Here is a 22,696-nt window from a genome sequence, read left to right on the forward strand (position 1 = left end):
ATCTGACACAGATTCCACAACAAATTCAGCGCCATTTTCCTCTGTGTGAATGCACCCTTATAGTATATAGTTACTGCTCTCACATGTGACCACTGCGAGTACAACACATGACCGCTGTGGCCAGTGATTGGTGGCACTTATCACTATTTCTGCATGCATACAATGCCCACCGGAGATCCTTTGTAAAGAGATTGTCTCACAATTACAACTTAGCGCGATCCACAGGAGGTGATATGTGTCTGATCACTGGGGGCACCACTACTGCGACCCCAATAGATGACGGGAACAGGGCAATAGTTGTCCATAGCAATCTGTGGGACTGACATAGCCTGGCCTATACGTAGCCGAGTACTTGTCTATCTCCACCAGTCCCATAAGGGCTGAATGCAGTAGCAGTTCTAACGTATGACCATCTCTCCATTCAAATGGAGGGTGACCATAGTCTCACGATGAGTGGGGGGCCTCACAGCTATTGGGCACTTATCATTTAAGTAAATCCCTCTACCTGAGGGCCAAGTGTCCAGGCTGTGCCCCTCATCCACACAAGACAGTCTACCACACAAGTAAATCCCTCTCCTGGGGGCCAAGTGTCCAGGCTGTGCCCCTCATCCACACAAGACAGTCTACCACACAAGTAAATCCCTCTACCTGAGGGCCAAGTGTCCAGGCTGTGCCCCTCATCCACACAAGACAGTCTACCACACAAGTAAATCCCTCTCCTGGGGGCCAAGTGTCCAGGCTGTGCCCCTCATCCACACAAGACAGTCTACCACACAAGTAAATCCCTCTACCTGAGGGCCAAGTGTCCAGGCTGTGCCCCTCATCCACACAAGACAGTCTACCACACAAGTAAATCCCTCTCCTGGGGGCCAAGTGTCCAGGCTGTGCCCCTCATCCACACAAGACAGTCTACCACACAAGTAAATCCCTCTACCTGAGGGCCAAGTGTCCAGGCTGTGCCCCTCATCCACACAAGACAGTCTACCACACTGCTCAGAAGAGGACGGGATCGCAGAGCAGTCACGTGACAGCTGAAACCAAAGTGACTCCATACGTCATCAAAGCCTCCACAGGCGTCTCCTGTCTGGTCTCCAGGACTAGCAGTTACCGAAGATGGCAGCGCCGCTCCTAGGAGCCGCCTGGATTGTACTTTGTGTCTTGTCAGCCACCGGTGAGCTTCTACCCTAAATATAGGGGGAGGGGGAGTTACTTTATGTATGGACGTTATGTCGGCGCTAACACGGGAATAGTGTGAACATACTAAACACTCCTGCGTAATCGCATCCATGTGTAGCATGCGCTAATGACGAAACAATACATTAGTGACTGAGAAGAAATGCGACGTCATGATGGCGTGTGAGGCTCCTACAGCCTGTGACTTAGAGCAGTGTTCACATCCTTTTCTGGGGCGGGATCTGATGATAAACAGACCTTAACCTCAGCTAAGGAACAGTCTGAATACAGTTTGAAGAGAAGCAGAAACGCATCTCTGTCTGGCTAGAGCCACTTCCATCTATGTTCACATCTGCATTATTGATTTGTGACAAGCCTCCATTGCAGGTCCATGAAAATATAACACAAAATAAAACCACACATTCGGTACAATGACAGGGCTGCAGGAAGTGGCGCTGCCCTCTTTCACATGACGGAGCTTGCAGCCTTTTTATTGTTTTGTTCCTTAGCGCAGATGTGCACAGAGAAAGTGTCAGCACTTGTCCCCATGATCGCACCGCATGGAACAATCTATATCACTAAGGGGGCGTTCACACTTGCGTCATTCTGCCGGGTTTCCGTCCTATTCCCCAGAGAAACTGCGTAGGGGACGGCTTCTCGGCGGTCAGTTTTAAAAACCCATTCATTTGAATGGGTTTAAAAGCAAACCTCCGGTGTCCGTATGCAGCCTCTCTGCTGGGAAACTGTTTTTTTTTTGGTTGGACACAAAGTCAGACATGCAGGACTCTGTGTCTGGCCAAAAAAAAAAATGGTTTCCCAGCAGAGAGGCCGCATACGGACACCGGAGGTTTGCTTTTAAACCCATTCAAATTAATGGGTTTTTAAAACTGACCGCCAAGAAGCCGTACCCTACGCAGTTTCTCTAGGGATTAGGACGGAAACCCGGAGGACTGACACAGGGGCGCAAGTGGAAAAAAAAGAGTGAGCGACTCCCATTGAAGTTAATGGGAGCCGTTTTGGCAGGCAGATTTTGTGGCGAATTCCGCGTCAAAATCCGCTGCCAAAAAACTCTGTGTGAACTAGCCCTTTTGTATCCCAAAATGTTATTGAAAAATTTAACTCGGCTATTGTCAAGCTACCTAGACGAAAAAAGAATAACAAAAGATATGAGTCACAAAATACAACAATAGTTACCTGATCATGTTTTGTTTATATACAGTAGCGTGCAAAAGTTTGGTCAAAATGATCTTCAATAGGCATAGCATTAAAGATGACATTTTCAATGAAGTTGATCAGGGGCCATGCTAAAACCTTCAGCTTGCACCTTTTTAGGTAGTCTATGGTGGACTTTGATATATGTTTAGGGCCATTATCCATTTGTAGAAGCCATCCTCTTTTTAATTTCAGCTTTTTTTTTTTTTACAGAGGGTGTTATGTTTGCTTCAAGAATTCGCTGAAATTTTATTGAATCTATTCTTCCCTCTACCCATGAAATGTTCCCCATGCCACTGGCCGCAACACAATCCAAATGTATGGTTGATCCTCCCCATGCTTAATGGTTGGAGAGATGTATTTCTCATGAAATTCGGTGCCCTTTTTTTTCCCAAACATACAGTACAGACCAAAAGTTTGGACACACCTTCTCATTCAAAGAGTTTTCTGTATTTTCATGACTATGACAATTGTAGATTCACACTGAAGGCTTCAAAACTATGAATTAACAAATGTGGAATTATATAAGTAACAAAAAAGTGTGAAACAACTGAAAATATGTCTTATATTCTAGGTTCTTCAAAGTAGCCACCTTTTGCTTTGATTCCTGCTTTGCACACTCTTGGCATTCTCTTGATGAGCTTCAAGAAGTAGTCACCTGAAATGGTTTTCACTTCACAGATGTGCCCTGTCAGGTTTAATAGGTGGGATTTCTTGCCTTATAAATGGGGTTGGGACCATCAGTTGCGTTGTGCAGAAGTCAGGTGGATACACAGCTGATAGTCCTACTGAATAGACTATTAGAATTTGTATTATGGCAAGAAAAAAGCAGCTAAGTAAAGAAAAACGAGTGGCCATCATTACTTTAAGAAATGAAGGTCAGTCAGTCCGAAAAATTGGGAAAACTTTGAAAGTGTCCCCAAGTGCAGTTGCAAAAACCATCAAGCGCTACAAAGAAACTGGCTCCCATGAGAACCGCCCCAGGAAAGGAAGACCAAGAGTCACCTCTGCTGCGGAGGATAAATTCATCTGAGTCACCAGCCTCAGAAATCGCAGGTTAGCAGCAGCTCAGATTAGAGACCAGGTCAATGCCACACAGAGTTCTAGCAGCAAACACATCTCTACAACAACTGTTAAGAGGAGACTTTGTGCAGCAGGCCTTCATGGTAAAATAGCTGCTAGAAAACCACTGCTAAGGACAGGCAACAAGCAGAAGAGACTTGTTTGGGCTAAAGAACACAAGGAATGGACATTAGACCAGTGGAAATCTGTGCTTTGGTCTGATGAGTCCAAATGTGAGATCTTTGGTTCCAACCACCGTGTCTTTGTGTGACGCAGAAAAGGTGAACGGATGGACTCTACATGCCTGGTTCCCACCGTGAAGCATGGAGGAGGAGGTGTGATGGTGTGGGGGTGCTTTGCTTTGACACTGTTGGGGATTTATTCAAAATTTAAGGCATATTGAACCAGCATGGCTACCACAGCATCTTGCAGCGGCATGCTATTCCATCCGGTTTGCGTTTAGTCGGACCATCATTTATTTTTCAACAGGACAATGACCCCAAACACACCTCCAGGCTGTGTAAGGGCTATTTGACCAAGAAGGAGAGTGATGGGGTGCTACACCAGATGACCTGGCCTCCACAGTCACCAGAACTGAACCCAATCAAGATGGTTTGGGGTGAGCTGGACCGCAGAGTGAAGGCAAAAGGGCCAACAAGTGCTAAGCATCTCTGGGAACTCCTTCAAGACTGTTGAAAGACCATTTCAGGTGACTACCTCTTGAAGCTCTGCCAAGAGTGTGCAAAGCAGTGATCAAAGCAAAAGGTGGCTACTTTGAAGAACCTAAAATATAAGACAGATTTTCAGTTGTTTCAACTTTTTTGTTAAGTATATAATTCCACATGTGTTAATTCATAGTTTTGATGCCTTCAGTGTGAATCTACAATTTTCATAGTCACGAAAATACAGAAAACTCTTTGAATGAGAAGGTGTCTCCAAACTTTTGGTCTGTACTGTACCTTTGATCATTGTGGCCAAAGAGTTCTATTTTAATCTCATCGGTTCACAGGACGGTCCAAAATGTATCAGGCTTGTTTAAAAAAATTTTTGCAAACTTCTGAAACTGAATTTTATGGTGATGACACAGGAGAGGTTTTCTTCTGATGACTACCATGAAGGCCATATTTGTGCAGGTATTGCTAAACAGTAGAACAATGTACCACAACACCAGAGTCTGCTAAATCTTCCTGAAGGTCTTTTGCAGTAAGGGGGTGGGGTGGGGGTTTCTGATTTGTTTCTCTTGCAATCCTACAAGCAACTGTCTCTTCCAGACTTTACCTTGACCTCCACTGTTCCTATTTCTTAATTACATTTCGAACTGAGGAAAGGGCAACTTGGAAACACTTTGCTATCTGGGGGTGAAAGAAAGGGGGGTTGAAAGAAACTGGGGGAAGAGAAGGGGAGACATGAAGCTGGGGGCAGAGATGGAGGGAGTACAAACTGAGAGCAGAGATTGGGGAGGACAAGAAACCGGGGGCAGAGATGGGGGGGGGGACATGAGACTGGGGGCAGAGATGGGGGAGGGAAGAAACTGGGGGCCGGAGAGGGGGGGACATGAGACTGGGGGGCAGAGATGGGGGGGGGGAAGAAACTGGAGCCAGATGAAGTGGACTGGGGGCAGAGAAGGAAGGACTTGAAGCTGGGGGCAGAGATGGGGGGAGAACAAACTGGGAGCAGAGATGGAGGGGACATGAAGCTGGAGGCACAGATGGGGGGGGACAAGATCCTGGGGGCAGAGATGGGGGGGACAAGATACTGGGGGTGCAGATAGGGGGACAAGAAATATAATCGGCTCGGCGCCACCGCCAAGCCACAGACGAAGTCGCAGGTAACTGCTAGGCAAACGTAATAATACACTAATATTGCTTAAAATTATAGACAAGTGAGTTTAATCTCTAATATTATGCCTTTTAAAGATCATATCATCTTCAACTTGCTTAACTGTTCACAATAACAGTCATTTTGACCAGGGTTGACCAAACTTTGGCATGCCACTGTACATTTTGTGATCATAAGAAAATTACATTAAAACTAATGCAGTTTCTGTTTTCTTTTTTAGCACTGGGGGATGAAGACTGTATTGGTTACCATGATCCTGGAGGTTTTTGGCATCCTAAGTTTGATTGTAAATATGGTACCTTTTGCTGCGGTAGCTGTGACCAAAGATTTTGCTGTATTGACCCTAGTAAATTAATAACGGAGAGGATGCAAAAGACCTGTTTTTTTATAAGGTGCCTGTTCTAAGTTTGCAAGTTATTATACATGTTAACACACTTTTATAAAGTTAAGTCTAGAAATATGTTGCTGCGAAATCTTAGGGACTTCATTGCTTTGCCTATGGGATTGATATTCTGGATAGTACCTCTGGCCTAGTGAGGGTCACTGGCTGGACAGGAAGAAAGCAACACTCTGGCATAATGGAGATACTGTTTCAGAATTTCATTCCTTGATAACCAATTATTTATCAAAATGCTGAAGCCTTGACTCTTTCAATTGTGGCATTTGATCAACCAATCACATTTGTAACTTATATACATGGACTATAGAATGTTTCAGGCCTATGTAGGTAGGTAGGTAGATAGATACATTATATATATATATATATATACTGTATATATACTATGCGTGTGTGTGTGTATATACACTGTACAGTATATGCACTGCTCAAAAAAAAATTAAGAGAAGACTCAAATAACACATCCTAGATCTGAATGAATGAACTATTCTCATTGAATACTTTGTTCTGTACAAAGGTGAATGTGATGACAGCAAAATCACACAAAAATCATCAATGGAAATCACATTTATTAACCAATGGAGGCCTGGATTTGGAGTCACCCCCAAAATTAAAGTGGAAAAACACACTACAGGCTGATCCAACGTTGATGTTATGTCCTTAAAACATGTCAAAATGAGGCTGAGTCATGTGTGTGGCCTCCATGTGCCTGTATGACCTCCCTACAACGCCTGGGCATGCTCCTGATGAGGTTGCAGACATATATATATTTACATATCTTATTTAAAATGAGTTTCTGTCTGTCCTGTATGTACTACCGATAGACTGGACCAATCTTCACCAAATTTGACACACAGATACATTAGGTGTCCGGGCAGGTTTTAGACTGGGCCTCAAGGACGTACCCTTCCTGAGATACAGTATTCCCAAAAACAATGACCTACATTAGCGAATACAAACCTGTGAGTCTTTCACTCATATTCCAACTGCCAAACACACGGTCACTCCACAAGCACACGGCATTACTCCAGGTGTATCCAACACTGATATCCAACCACTGATATCCAAACTGAGATACATGAATCAGAGGATTAGATACACAGCTCAGCACACAGTATCACACGTCAGAGGATTAGATACACATCTCAGCACACAGTATCACACGTCAGAGGATTAGATACACAGTTCACCACACAGTATCACATGGTGGAGGATTAGACACAACAGCTCAGCACACAGTATCACACATCAGAGCTTTACTCTAGGTAAAGCCATTTTTCTTCACTGCTGTTGGTCAGCTTTAAAGGGGCAGGGTGCTGTAGATGACACTGTTACACAAGATCACATTCACACAGCTTTACCTCAGGTATCTATAACAAATGATTGCAGGTTTTTCACTGATATGCAAACTGAGATACACATGATCACATGACGCCAGTGTACACCAGTGCAAAACTGGGCAATGGTTATGAGGCCACTACATGAACAAAAAAATGAAATATACCCGTGTGAAGCCGGGTCCTCAGTATATCTCAGTATTTTCCATGTGTACAGTGGTCGCCTTGCTTGTATTTTAAACCGCAAGTTCAGATTTGCAGAAATGAATTATCTTAATCATAGTCTAACCAGTACAGTATATCTAATTTTACGTAGAAAATCAGAAGCAGAACTATTACAGAATATCATAAAGTAGCAGTATCAGAAGACATATGAACGCAAATCAAGTTACTATTCTAATACAGAAATATAAATCAAATTCAATTTAGAAAATAATTAAAGTTAAATATTCATTTCTATATTACTTTCCTCTTCCTTGTACATTATTTGCTGAAACCTTAGTTACCTCAGTGGGTACATTCTGGCCAGTTCCTTTGAACCAGGGCCTCCCACTGGGCCATTCACCATCTGAGCTGGGGGGGTTTCCTGGACATTAATAATTAGGGTTTAGCATTGTGCGGCTTTAAACAATCACAACCCTCACATTCCCATTCCCCGCTGACCAATAGATTACACTTTCCATAGATCATATAAGCCCATCCCTTGTTATCTTTCTCTGATGGGGAAGGTGCTCAATGAGCAAGAAATATCATTATATAATATAATAGTATCTTGAGCAATATTTTTCCCTTTTATTCAAGTCCAGGTTTAGGCTCGGGCTCAGGAGCTGTGTCCTGCCCATATACGCTGGATGCCGGCTGTATAATACAGTCAGCACCTGCTACTATCATCTGTGATCAATGTGTAATAGAAGTCAATGATTTTTACTAATGTATTGCAGTGTATAGTATGATCATTCACACTCCTTAAGGTTTAACCCCTCCCCGACATCAGCCGCAATAGTACTGCGCTGCTTGGAAGGACTTCACGCAAACCGCCATAGAACTATGGCAGCTGCATGGTGCGCACACAGAAACCGATTGCGAGTGTTAACCCCTGAGATGCCGCGGTCAAACATAACCACAGCATCTCAGGGGTTTCGGTATGTCTTGGGGTCCCGAATCGGCCCCCTCCTGGCATCAGGGGATGCTGGTATTCATAATAGGCAGCCTTGGGTCTGATTAGTGACCTCGGGTCGATCCATCACTTCCAGTATATCAGTGTATATAAGGGGACACCCCAGATTTACAGCTGATGAGAGAGAATACACCAGTGCTGCCCCCTTTAGGGTCAGTTCACACGTGAACTGCCCGCGCGGGTTTTGACACCGAGAGAGACGCGGTGAGCCGCGTCTCTCTCTTGTCAAAACCCGCCTGCCGCGACCATCGCGGTCGCGGCTTTCCCCTCCGCTGTCGGCTCAAATGAATGAGCCGACATAGGAGGGAGCTGCCGGGGGCGGAAGCCGCGCAGCTGAGCCCGCGCGGCTTCCGCCTGAAGATAGGGCAGGTCGCTTCTTTTCTCCGCTAGCAGCAGCCCGCCGCTAGTGGAAAAAAAAAGCCCAGCGGTCTACATAGACCACCATTGTAAAGGGGCGGATTTTGAAGCGAAATCCGCTGTCAAAATCCGCCCCTTTGCCCCCGTGTGAACTAGCCCTTACCCGTCAGTGTCATTGGAGCTAGTGGGAAAATACCATGGGATTTGGTGTACTCAATTTACTCTGTACAACTTACATATTCATTTCTGGGATACTAATGCTCACTACACCACTTGATAAATTCTTTGAGGGGTGCAGTTTTCAAAATGGGGTCACTTTCTGGCGGATTCCAATTTATTTGCACCTCAAGGACTCTGCAAACATGGTGTCCAAAACCAAACGATCTAAATCTACGCTTTGAAAGCAGCGCTTATTCCCTTCTGTCCCATGGGGCACTATGGTAGTTGGTAGAACTTGCGTAATAAATTGTGGGATGCGTTTTCTCCTTTAACCTTTTGTGAAAGTGTAAATTCTAGGGCTAAACGAAAATATTAGTAAGAGAAAATGAAACATGTAAATTTCACCTCTATTTTGTCTTAATTCCTGTTAAAAACTTATAGGCTTGAAATACTTGGTATATGTTGTTTTGGCTTATTTAAGGGGTGCAGTTTTGAAAATGGGGTGATTTATGGGGGTTTCTAATACAGGTGGCTTTCAAAACCCCTTCATAACTGGATTAGTCCCTTAAAAAATGGGTTTTGGAAATTTCTTGTAAATTTTGAATATTGTTGTTTTACTTGTAAACCTTATAATGTCCATAAAAAATAAATGTTTTACTAAAGTTTGATGCCGAAATAAAGCAGAGATCTGCTAGATTTATATTTATGATCTAGTTAGAAGTTAACCAATTTGTCCAATATAGTTTGATGGTACTACCGCACCCAATGTACAACACTATATTTATGATCTAATTTTCTAATTTCAAACTTTATAAAATGCACACTTTTCAAAATTTTCACCAAATTTCCTATTTTTCATAATTAAACACAAAACATATCAACCAAAATTTACCACTAAGATGAAGTAGAAAATGTCACAAAAACAGTATCAAAATTACTTTAGTGTGTTAAAGTGTTCCAAAGTTATTACGGCGTAAAGTGACACGTCAGATTTGAAAAATTGAGCTCTGTCAGGAAGTCAAAAACTGGCTTTGGCGGGAAGGGGTTAAAGGTATTCTATCATTAAAATGCAATTTTTTGTGACTAACATGTAGGAATAGCCTTATTCTTCTCCTACCTTTAGATGTATTCTCCACGCCGTCGTTCGGTAGAAATCCCGGTTTTCTTCAGTATGCAAATGAGTTCTCTCACAGCACCAGCTGCACCAGCACCAGATCTCCCCAGCGACGCCTTCATCTTCTTCTGGAACGGCCTCTTCCAGAAGAAGATGTAGTTAGTCACAAAAAATTGCGTTTTAATGATAGGATCCCTTTAGTTACTGAAGGTAAAACTGAAATACATAAGGGTCAGGAATAGAGATGAGCGAACAGTTAGGATCAGCCAATCCGAACAGCACGCTCCCATAGAAATGAATGGAAGCACCTGTGACGCTGACAGCGTCACAGGTGCTTCCATTCATTTCTATGGGAACGTGCTGTTCGGATCGGCTGATCCGAACAGTGTTCGCTCATCTCTAGTCAGGAACATGTAAGAAAAGCAGTAAAGGCATAACATCACTAATATGAAACCCAATATGTGCCTTTGGGTTTAAGATCTCAGCATGTCATCGGACAGATCTATGAAAACTATCTAAAAGATAAGTGTTTTCCACTTTTAACTTAGAATATAATATAAAAGATGCCATCAGCTCAGAATTGACAGAAACCAGTTGGGCACAGGTACTCCCATTTTCTATTCAGGGAAGCCTAACCATAAGAGGTCATCATGAAATAATTGCAGTTAAAAAGCCATACCTTCAAAGCACAAATAAAGCCAAGCAACAAGCATAACTACATATGCATGAAAACTGATGAGTCAAAATGCTAAATATTTGGTTGTAGAAGAAGGCAGTTTGCTCGATGTAGGTCTGGAGAGTGGCATAATAGTGGGCAGTGAAGCATGCTGCTTGCAAGTTTGGGGCTGTATTTCAGCAAATGGAGTTAGAGATTTGTTCAAGATTAATGGTGTCCTTTGTGCACAGAAATGCCGGCAGATACCAATCTATCATGTAATACCATCAAGGAGATGTCTGATTGACAGCAGGACAATAACCTCAAACATACAAACAATGAAATTAAAACTATATTTAGTGTAGCTCTAAGAATTGATGTTGTTTTGAAAGCAAAGAGAGGTCACACCAAATATTGATTCAATTCAGATTTCTTTTTTTCGTTTACTTGATATTATTAATTGATAAAAATAAACTGTTAACACTCTATTATTCAGAGCTTTCTTACCTTGCAGTCATTTTATCCTCACCTGCTTATGACTTTTGCACCGTACACATGTATATACACATATACAGATAAATATATATATATGTTTCAGAAATCCTAAACTAACTAGATTTTGTTTTTCTGCAGCCCAAAGACGATTGCAGGAATTAGCTTTGCCGTCGTCCTCTTCTTCGTAGTGATTGCTACATTAATTTGTTGCTTCATGTGTTCATGCTGCTATTTGTACCAGCGGCGCCATCGAAGTGGAACTCCGTATGTTGGTGAGTCTCAACAGTCAATGTTTTCTGCTTGATTTATTCTTGTATCAATTGGAATGCTGGAGATAGCTAAACTAGAGCACTTGACTAAGGGCTCGTTCACATCTGCGTTGTGGTGTCCGTACTGCAGGTTTCCGTTTCCTGCCTAAAACAGAGGCAGGAGACGGAAACCTGCAGGAGTCTCTCTCACCCATTCATTTGAATGGGTGAGAGAGAGATGTCCGGCCGTGAGCGGCGGTGAGCGTTTTAGGCTCTCTGCCGCGAAACCGGGTTTTATAATCCGGACACAGAGTCGGACATGCAGTACTCTGTGTCCGGATAAAAAAATCCGGTTTTGCGGCGGAGAGCCTAAAACGCTCACGGCCGGACCCGGTCTGAGCTTTCCGACTTCTGGCATGCAGAAGACGGAAAGCTCAGAACGGACAGGAGAACGCAGGTGTGAACCTAGCGTAACTCCAGTGATTTTATTGAACTGAAAAGGATAACTTGCTTTCATGGAAAAACCCTTTCAAGCTAAGGCCCTATGTAGTGAAATGCAGCAAAAAACTGCTGCGGAAGAAAAACACGGCGAAAACACATTGCATTTTTTATGCACAGTTTACCTCTGCGGACTTTCTGCACCTGTTATACCCATATGGAAAATGCCAGTGTTTCCGCAGTTTTCAAAGATTCAAGCTCCAAACAAAATCCGTCTTATGTAAATTTTGGGCTGGGTTCACACCAGCGCTGGAACTCCGTTTGGGGATTCCGTTCTCCTTTCCACTTATAAAATGCAAAGGGAAAGCGCTGCAAGCGGCACTTTCTCTCTGCATTTTTTTCTCTTTTTGGGCCGAAAACCGACAGACCAAATTATAGTCTATGGGGTTTGAAGGTAACCGCTTCCTGACAGGCTAGCTGGGCTGTGAGGAACGCCCTTCCTGGGAGTACTCGTCCATAGCCCTCGTCCATGATGCTGAGCTGTGAGGAACGTCTATGGGTGACTACTGTCAGGAGAGGCGTTCCTCACAGTTCTAGCCAGACTGTTAGGAACGCCCTTCTGATAGTGGGCAGAGATCGGTGCCGAAGCTAACGGCACTGATATCTCTAGCCTGGGGGCACATAAAGGGAAAGCCGACAGTGCACTGAATTCAGCGCACTGTCGGCTTTCTAGCGGTATATAAAACCACATGTGCAGGAGGACATGATAAGTCTTCTTTAACATCACCGTTACTTTTTATTTAAGTAATGTTAACTGATTCCTGAGAAAAAAACTGTTGTGAATTTGCATAAAGCTATGAGAAGGTATTTGAAACGACAACACTAAAAGTAAAAATGAAAGGATAAGATGAAAAGCACAATGACTATTACAGTCCACAGTCTCAGAGCATTTCGTAATAGTGGGCGATTCCCACAATGTGACTTTCAGAATCAGCTTAGAATAGCCTGCCGGTTAGGACATCAAGTCACTTTTGACTGGTTGAGATGGGAATAATACTTTAAAGAGAAAAGAAAGGAAAGGTAGTGATAGTTGACAAATTAGACATAGTTGACAAATTAGAAATAGGTGAAAAGGTGAAAGGTTAAAAATGTCAGAGCTCATGCACATGGCCTTATTGTGACTATGTGCCATAAGTGTGGTAATTAATAGTACTGTGCACTCCTGAACCCATTCTTTTGGGCAGTATTGGCTGTTGCACAGACAGCTTTGAAATAATCAGTTTCCTGTCACCCTAGGGCAGTGATGGTGAACCTTTTAGAGCCTGAGTGCCCAATCTGCAACCCAAAACCCACTAAATTATCACAAAGTGCCAACACGGCAATTTAACCTTAATACTGTGCAGATCCACAACTGCGGACAATTACGGAGCCACAAAATACAGTCGTGTGAATGTGGCTTTACAGAGCTTTCAATTATACAACCAACTTTGTACTGCATTTGGTCTAATTTTGAACAATTAATGTTCACTATTTACATTGTACAGATCTGTTTTATAGGACCGTGCAATGTTGTTATGACCTGTAATAATATCACACGTCTGCTATAAAACAGATACTGAGTGATATAAATAGTGAAGGGCCCCCACAGTGACCCCCACTCCGTACAATCTGCTCCAGAGTGACCCCCACACAGTCCAATCTACTTCACAGTGGCCCACTCACAGTACAATCTGCTCCATAATGGCCCCCACACAGTACAATCTGCTCCATAGTGACCCCCACTCAGTACAATCTGCTCCACAGTGGCCACCACACAGTACATTCTGCTCCGTAGTGGCCACCACGCAGTACAATCTGCTCCATAGTGACCCCCACTCAGTACAATCTGCTCCACAGTGGCCACCACATAGTACAATCTGCTCCACAGTGGCCCCCACACAGTACAATCTGCTCCACAGTGGCCACCACACAGTACAATCTGCTCCACAGTGGCCACCACACAGTACATTCTGCTCCGTAGTGGCCACCACGCAGTACAATCTGCTCCATAGTGACCCCCACTCAGTACAATCTGCTCCACAGTGGCCACCACACAGTACAATCTGCTCCACAGTGGCCCCCACACAGTACAATCTGCTCCACAGTAGCCACCACACAGTACAATCTGCTCCACAGTGGCCACCACACAGTACAATCTGCTCCACAGTGGCCACCATACAGTCTAATCTATTCCACAGATGGGTGCCAACAGAGATGGCTCTGAGTGCCACCTCTGGCACCCGTGCCATAGGTTCGCCATCATGGCCCTAGGGCTAGTTCACACGTGGGCAAAGAGGCTGATTTTGACAGCGGATTTCGCCTCAATATCAGCCCCTTTAGGGCTAGTTCACACGTGGGCAAAGGGGCGGATTTTGACAGCGGATTTCGCTTCAAAATCCGCCCCTTTACAATGGTGGTCTATGTAGACCGCCGTGCTTTTTTTTTCCGCTAGCGGCGGGCTGCTGCTAGCGGAGAAAAGAAACGACCTGCCCTATCTTAAGGCGGAAGCCGCGCGGGCTCAGCCGCGCGGCTTCCGCCCCCCGGCAGCTCCCTCCTATGTCGGGTCATTCATTTGAGCCGACAGCGGAGGGGAAAGCCCCGACCGCGATGGTTGCGGCAGGCGGGTTTTGACAAGAGAGAGACGCGGCTCACTGCGTCTCTCTCGATGTCAAAACCCGCGCGGGCAGTTCACGTGTGAACTGACCCTTAGGGTTAGTTCACACGTAAATATCGTGTGGCTTATTTTGGCACCAGAAAAAAAAGCTTCCTAAGGGCTAGTTCACATGTGGACAAAGACGCTGATTTTGACAGCGGATTTCGCTTCAAAATCAGCCCCTTTACAATGGAGCCCTATGTGAACAGCTAGCTTTTTTTTCTGCTAGCTTTTTTTTCTAACTTTTTTTTTCTGCTAGCAGAAAAAGAAGCGACATGACCTTTCTTCACGCGTTTTCTGCCTGAAGAAAGCAATCGAAGTGAATGGGAGGCGAAAACTGCATGGAAAAAAACGCTAGCTGTTTTTTCAGCCCATTCACTTTATGAGAGGGGAAAACAGCCTGGCTTTTTTTGGAAGCTGTTTTTACAAAAAAAAAGTTCAAAAAAAGCTTGGCAAGGTCAAAAAAAGCTAGAAAGCTTTTTTTTCCGGTGCCAAAATAAGCCACACGTTATTTACGTGTGAACTAACCCTAATACGTAAGCCATTGCTTCTGCATTTAGACAGTTGCTAGGGATGTCACAGGGATTGACTATTAATTGGAGAGCTCAGGGACAAGCAGCAGTTACTCGACTATTTTCAAAAATTCCATTGAAGCAATTAAGATCCTGTTCTCAAGATAGATTCGGATCCTAGAAGTTTGAAATGTATTGCATATCTTGTAGATGTACAGTATTATAAGTATCCAAGATTGGAATACCCATATAAGTGAATTGAATTATGTTATCTGTAATTCAAAGACGTTCTCAGCTTATTTTATACCCTCATTGACAAAAAGAAAATATAATGCACCAAGAAGGAGTTTTTTCTATGAATCTGTACATATGGGAATATAATGACAATATATGTAAGTGATTACAATATTACAGCAAAATAATACATTTATTAGGGAAAACTGTGAAATTGAAAGGAGGCTCTAGCCTAGATACAAGAGTAGAAATGCTTGGAATGAATGAATACAGATTCTGTATGGTATACTGCCTCTTATTTTCCCACAGATGTTGCAGCTGGTCCTTTAGATCCTGCACACTCTTAGGCTTCCAAGACATTACTGTGAAACCCATGCTGTATGTTAGTGATCATTACCCTGCTGAAAAATGCCAGCTGGAATCCCTGCCATGAGAGGCAGTACATGTGGCTGCAGGATGTCCCTCACTGCTGAGTGACTGACTGTCGTACACCAAGGCTCCCCTGATCCTCACACCAGCAGTTAGGGCAGAAGACAAAGGCAGGATTGAAGCTCTCACCACGAGGCTGCCATACTCGAACCACTCTGACGTAGGATCGGGAGCAGAATTTGCTGTTAAAAACAATGTAGCTCAAGCCCATCCAGGTTTCTCGTCCACGTATTTGGATGGTGGACAAGGAAACCGTGTGAGCTGCTTTTGCTTGTCAGCACATCAAATGATACTATTTACTGGTGGTCTGTCTGAGCCATCTAGAGCCTGTGTACATACACTCATTTAACCATTGTTTCCAGCATCCTCTCACTGTTTCTCTTGGTCCAATGATGTGCTCCATCTCAGACTGTCAACTGGGCAATATGTCTTTGATTGTGTCATAGAGTCATATCTAGAGTCATATCATAGAGTCAGTGTGACATATCTAGCAGCCAACAATCTCTCACCAAGACTACACTACTGAAAAGTAGCCTCTGCAAGCCTCTTTATGAGGCAACCAGAAGAAACCGTGTCAAATCAGGCAGAATTTTGCAGCAATGGGCGTGGCGTTATATATTTTTTTGTCATTAAGTATACGTAGTAGAAGTATTTCCATTACACAGCTTTAGTGGAGGTGTGTAGTAACATGGACTGTGATCACATTTGTACTAAATTATTTTTGATAATGTAAAGATAAACAGCACGTTAATAATCATTTTTTCTTATAGTGCAAGAAACCCAGATGTCAGGAATTTCTCAGCAACCCTCGTATCCTACGCAGCCCTCGTATCCTACACAGCCCTCGTATCCTACGCAGCCCTCATATCCTACGCAGCCCTCGTATCCTACGCAGCCTCCATATCCTATGCAGCCTTCGTACCCTATGCAGCCTCCTTATGCTCCACAAATGCCATACCCAATGGACCCTAAGTTTGCTCCTTCTCCCCCCGGATATGAACCTGTGCCTGTGTATCCACCAAGTGGTCCAACAGCCCAGTACCCAGCATACCCTTCAGGACCTCCTATGTACAATCCAAATGGTAAGAGACACATACATATATATAGACCTGTATATACCATATGGAGAAAAGTATTGGGGAACACACTGAAATCAGGTATTTCATTTAGTCCCACAGGTGTATAAAATGATGTCCCTAGCCATACAGTCAACCTCCTCAGATAGTGTCCAATTCTTAGGCTATGCCATAAATATCTGATAGATGGAGGGCCAACAGCCAGCCCTCACATAGATTAGCTGTTCAGGCCTGCTTCCAATGCCTGCACACTAAACACAGTCTTGTGAATGTAGCCTTACATCTACAAACACAATGCCAAGCGTTGAATGGAGTAGTGAAACAGATGTCACCTCTGGACTCTGGAACAGTAGAAATGTGTTCTGCGAAGTGATGAATCCTACTTCTCTGAAGTAAGGAGAACAGATATGCATGCTGCTGCAGCCGAGTGGTAAGGAACAGTATCTGTTAACCTATTCCTTACCACTGGCACTGCGTCTGGCCCGGACCACCAGGGTTTAAAGGATTCTATTATGAAATTGCTATTTTTTCTCACAAACACGTAGGAATAGCCTTAAAGGGGCTCTATCAGCAAAATCATGCTGATAGAGCCCCACATATGCGTGAATAGCCTTTAAAAAGGCTATTCAGGCACCGTAAATGTTATATTAAACTACCCCCCAGTTTTAAAATAAAACCCTAAAAAAGAATGTGATCTACTTACGCATCGTGCATGGAGGAGGACGGGACCGGAGGACATCGGAGGAAAAAGAGGCGTGGATGAAGAAGACGGCGCACCCTGAATGCCCGCCCAGCGTGCACCCTTTTTTAGGGTTTTATTTTAAAACTGGGGGGTAGTTTATTATAACATTTACGGTGCCTGAATAGCCTTTTTAAAGGCTATTCACACATATGTGGGGCTCTATCAGCATGATTTTGCTGATAGAGCCCCTTTAAGAAGGGCTGTTCTTCTCCTACCTTTAGATGTCTTCTCTGCGCCGCCATTCAGTAGAAATCCTGGTTTTCTTCGGTATGCAAATGAGTTCTCTTGCAGCACTGGGGACGTCCCCAATGCTGCGAGAGAAATCTCCAATGCCGCCTCCATCTTCGTCTGGAACGGCCTCTCTCTCCACTAAAATGGCCTTGGGCATGTGCAGTCGGCTCTGCCAGAGGCCCAATTGCAGAACCGACTGTGCATGTGTAGAAGTTTGAAGCCAGGGCCAGAAGAAGACTTGGAGAGAGGCTGTTCCAGACGAAGATGGAGGCAGCGCTATGCTACTTTCATGAAAGCAAAAGTGGTGCTGGTATAGCGCTACACTTAATCATTCACATTAGTTTACCAGAACAAATGATCACTGAAATCTACACCAGCTAGAAGTACAGACGCACATCTTAGTGGAGGAGTTGCTGCATCTACAGTCATGGCCAAAAGTTTTGAGAATGACACAAATATTATATTTTCACATGATCTGCTGCCCTCTGGTTTTTATGTGTGTTTGTCAGATGTTTTTATCACATACAGAAATATAATTTCAATCATATTATGAGTAACAAAAGCTTATATTGACAGTTAGAATGAGTTAATGCAGCAAGTCAATATTTGCAGTGTTGACCCTTCTTCTTCAGGACCTCTGCAATTCTCCCTGGCATGCTCTCAATCAACTTCTGGACCAAATCCTGACTGATAGCAGTCCATTCTTGCACAATCAATGCTTGCATTTTGTCAGAATTTGGAGGTTTTTGTTTGTCCACCCGTCTCTTGATGATTGACCACAAGTTCTCAATGGGATTAAGATCTGGGGCGTTTCCGGGCCATGGACCCAAAATCTCTATGTTTTGTTCCCTGAGCCATTTAGTTATCACCTTTGCTTTATGGTAAGGTGCTCCATCATGCTGGAAAAGGCATTGTTGATCGCCAAACTGCTCTTGGACGGTTGGGAGAAGTTGATCTTGGAGGACATTCTGGTACCATTCTTTATTCATGGCTGTGTTTTTAGGCAAGACTGTGAGAGAGCCGATTCCCTTGGCTGAGAAGCAACCCCACACGTGAATGGTTTCAGGATGCTTTACAGTTGGCATGAGACAAGACTGGTGGTAGTGCTCACCTCGTCTTCTCCGAATAAGCTGTTTTCCAGATGTCCCAAACAATCGAAAAGGGGATTCATCAGAGAAAATGACTTTACCCAGTCCTCAGCAGTCCACTCCCTGTACCTTTTGCAGAATATTAGTCTGTCCCTGATGTTTTTTCTGGAGAGAAGTGGCTTCTTTGCTGCCCTCCTTGAGACCAGGCCTTGCTCCAAGAGTCTCCGCCTCACAGTGCGTGCAGATGCACTCACACCTGCCTGCTGCCATTCCTCAGCAAGCTCTGCACTGCTGGTAGCCCGATCCCGCAGCTGAAACACTTTTAAGAGACGGTCCGGGCACTTGCTGGTCTTTCTTGGACGCCTTGGAGCCTTTTTGCCAACAATGGAACCTCTCTCCTTGAAGTTCTTGATGATGCGATAGATTGTTGACTGAGGTGCAATCTTTCTAGCTGTGATACTCCCTGTTAGGCCATTTTTGTGCAGTGCAATGATGACTGCCGTGTTTCTTTAGAGATAACCATGGTTAACAGAAGAGAAACAATGATGCCAAGCACCAGCCTCCTTTTAAAGTGTCCAGTGGTGTCATTCTTACTTAATCATGACAGATTGATCTCCAGCCCTGTCCTCATCAACACCCACACCTGTGTTAATGGAGCAATCACTGAAACGATGTTAGCTGGTCCTTTTAAGGCAGGGCTGCAATGATGTTGAAATGTGTTTTGGGGGATAAAGTTCATTTTCTAGGCAAATATTGACTTTGCAAGTAATTGCTGTTAAGCTGATCACTCTTTATAACATTCTGGAGTATATGCAAATTGCCATTAGAAAAACTGGAGCAGTAGACTTTGTAAAAATTAATATTTGTATCATTCTCAAAACTTTTGGCCATGACTGTATGAAGAGGTATGCACCTTGTCCTAAATGAGGCGGCTCTTCCACCAATGCAGGGATATGAAGACAGGCATTAAATAAGCCATTCTTAATAAATATCCAACATTAAGTACTTTAGTCAGGTGAGATTTATGAATAAATTATCATCCATAATATGACAACGATAGATCTTACAGGGATTTCCAAGATATTTTATTATTATGACAGGAGGCCAGGGAAGGTGAAAAAAAAACCAAAAACATACTGTCCTGTTGCTGGTGCTCTGGTGTCCCAGGCTGTGCGGTCCTTGCACATGACCGCTGTGGCCATTCAGTGGCCTAAGGAAAGGACACGGGACATCACTCGTGGATGTCACAGGTAACATACTCATTCCTTTCCTTTGGCCGGTGAGGGTGTGTGTTTGTGTGTTTTTTTTTTTTTTTTTTTCATCTTTAACCTTCCCTGGCTACCTGCCGCAATAATCAAAAATTCTGGACAACCCCTTTAATGGTAGTAAAGTGACGGACATAGACGGTGCCTTCTCAGTCTGTTTGTTCTCATTGACTATAATGTAAAAAACACGACAGAAGATTTCTCCCATCATGTTTTACATAGAGGTGAATGCATATAGACAACCAATATCTGCATCTGTCTTTTAATGTCCACTGCTCTCATCTAGTGTCTTTGTGAACCCACCCTTCGCATTATTATGCCTACATATCATATATTTGCATTACTGCAAACTTCATTCTCCTCCTTGGCTAAAAACACTCCTCAAAAATTTAGAAAAAAGTAGTTTGACCTCTGGCTATGGGTTGTTCTTAAGGGGTTGACCTAGGCCCCTTAGTTCTAGTGAAGAGAAATCTTAATGGGCAGTTGGTATTTTGGACATTTATATAATTCCAACAGTTTAGGGCAGTCATTCTCATCATGCAGTATGCATAAGAACCACGTATTACGTGTTACGGTATTATGTGTTCCCCCTGCCTAGGACAAACTGAGACAGTAGTGATGGAGGTGCTCACTGCAGTTACTGGTGCCCCAGGAGCAATGTGGTGAATGATGAATGCAGCTCACCACTCACCCCTCAGGAGTCACAAACTGCAAAGAGCACCTCCACCATCAGTGCGCTTCTAAAGTAAGGAAGTCGTATGTCCTGAGCAAGGGGGACCTGCATGCAGTACAGTATGTGATATAGACATCACTGGCTGTGTGGGCACTGTTACAGCCATTATGTTATAACTGGGGGCGTTGTGGGAGTCATTTTGTTATATGTGGTCACTGTAGGGGACATTATGCTACATATGGGGGCACTATGGGAGCCATTATGTTACATGTGAGGGCACTGTAGTGGCCATTATGTCGCACATGGGGGCCATTACATAACTGTCAAATATTAGACATCACTACTTTGGAATACATTCTTGGGACTTTTTATCACTATGGGATACTTCACTTGAAAAAGTTGTGAAACATTGATTTATAGGCCCATTTTTGTTTCAGCATGACTGTGTCCTTATGTACAAAGCAAGGTTGGGGGAGTTTGGTGTGGAAGAACTTGACTGGCCTGCACATAGCCCTGAACACATCGGACGGGATGAACTAGTACAGAGAGTGTAAGCCAGATCCTCTGGTTTAACATCACTGACCTCACAAAAGTTCTTCTGGATTAATGGCCTAAAATGCTACAGACACACTCCAGAATCTTGAAGAAAGAAGAACAACTCCATATTAAAGCCTATAGATTTACAATTTGATGTAATAAAAGCAACAATAGGTGTCGTGTAGGCATCCTAATACTTTTCTCCATGTAGTGCATACATGATGCACACAGACACCCCATTTGTTTAGTAATTGTTATATTTATTTTACTTGAATGTAATCTTCTTTACTTAAAAGTATTCTAACTTCTCTCCCTTTTCCTTAGTTGCTCCTCCAACCTCAATGCATCCTGGAGTATAACAATGTAAAAGGGAAAAACTGGATGCCACTGTTTTTCTGTCCTCGTTTTATCGCTTGATTTCTGGACATCCTGTGTTTATTTTGTGTGGGTTTTTTTGTTTTGTTTTTTACCACGGACCTTCTCTATAACCACTGCAATTACATTGTCTATCCCTTCACTTGGAAGACTTTGCTTATTTATGCCACTGACTTGCTTGGATATATATGTTATTATTTTAATTCATTCTTACTTTTGTTTACTTATTAATATAGTGACAGATTTCACTTCATACATTTGGTCTTGTGGACTAAAATGATGCCCATTAAACTAATATATGATGTAGCATAAATGTTACAGTTGGTATTCTCAGCATTTCGTAACAAATAAAATGTACTAGCTTTTAAATGATGGGTTGTGTTCATTCATGAGCACAGCCACGTGAGCCCCATGTGAATGCAAGCATTGTTCCCCAGGAATACGATTATGCATGTATTGCAGCATATTACAGTCCCTCATTATTGAGCTATTATAAATCTGAAATGTAACAATTTTTTATTTGTGTGGGTTTTATGTAGGTATTTCATCAATGCCAGCAGTTACTGACACAGTAAACAAAGTGTCTTAGTTGCTTATTAACGTTGTGTTGTCCATCTGTTCTAAAAGCAGAAAAAACTCATTTTAAGATCAAAGAAAATCTCTTTTATTTCTTATACTCTTGAACAATTAAAGCTGTTATGTCACTGGTTGCTACAGAACAACAGAAAGAGTTGTTCTTGTAGACAGTTTCATTATGTTACCACAATGTACTGTTCGTAAATATTAAAGGGTATCTGTCAGATCCAAAATACGTTGCCCAAATAATAATGGTGTCTTAGGAGCAGAACCTTACCTTTGTGGCCTCGAACCGACGAAGCAATGCTGAGATAATCATCTTTGTAAGTGTATGTAAATCAGCCTACAAGTGCTTCAATAGTAAGCCTAATATGTAAGATTTGCTTACAGACAGTTCTAAGGGCTTCTGCTGTTTTCTGGAACCACCACCAAACAGAATCCCATTAAGGGGGCGTTCACACTACCGTCAGTGTCCGATAGGTAGTGTCCGCTCCTAGTGTCCGTTCAAAATCTCGCACGGACATTAGGAGCGGACACTAGCTGTGTCCGTGACCCTTTTCATTCATTTAAATGGCGATTGGGTGCGTTCTTTTGCACTCCGTG

General features: G+C 43.3%; 1 protein-coding gene across 2 annotated transcripts; it reads left to right on the top strand.

Annotated features, from left to right (window-relative positions):
* Positions 1–1,056: 1,056 nt before the first annotated feature.
* On the top strand, positions 1,057–22,654 carry SHISA4 (shisa family member 4). 2 transcript variants are annotated; one of them, XM_075264368.1, is made up of 5 exons: positions 1,057–1,171; positions 5,507–5,678; positions 11,116–11,249; positions 16,301–16,612; positions 21,043–21,460. In XM_075264368.1, exons 1-5 carry the CDS (start codon positions 1,114–1,116, stop codon positions 21,045–21,047), a joined length of 681 nt encoding a protein of 226 aa, XP_075120469.1. In that variant the 5' UTR covers positions 1,057–1,113; the 3' UTR covers positions 21,048–21,460. The 2 variants fall into 2 exon arrangements, with proteins under 2 accessions (XP_075120469.1, XP_075120467.1); XM_075264366.1 differs by lacking the exon at positions 21,043–21,460 and adding an exon at positions 21,467–22,654 and having other exon boundaries at positions 1,058–1,171.
* Positions 22,655–22,696: the final 42 nt, after the last annotated feature.

The sequence above is a fragment of the Leptodactylus fuscus genome, chromosome 2, assembly GCF_031893055.1.
Source record: "Leptodactylus fuscus isolate aLepFus1 chromosome 2, aLepFus1.hap2, whole genome shotgun sequence".
Taxonomy (NCBI): Eukaryota; Metazoa; Chordata; class Amphibia; order Anura; family Leptodactylidae; genus Leptodactylus; species Leptodactylus fuscus.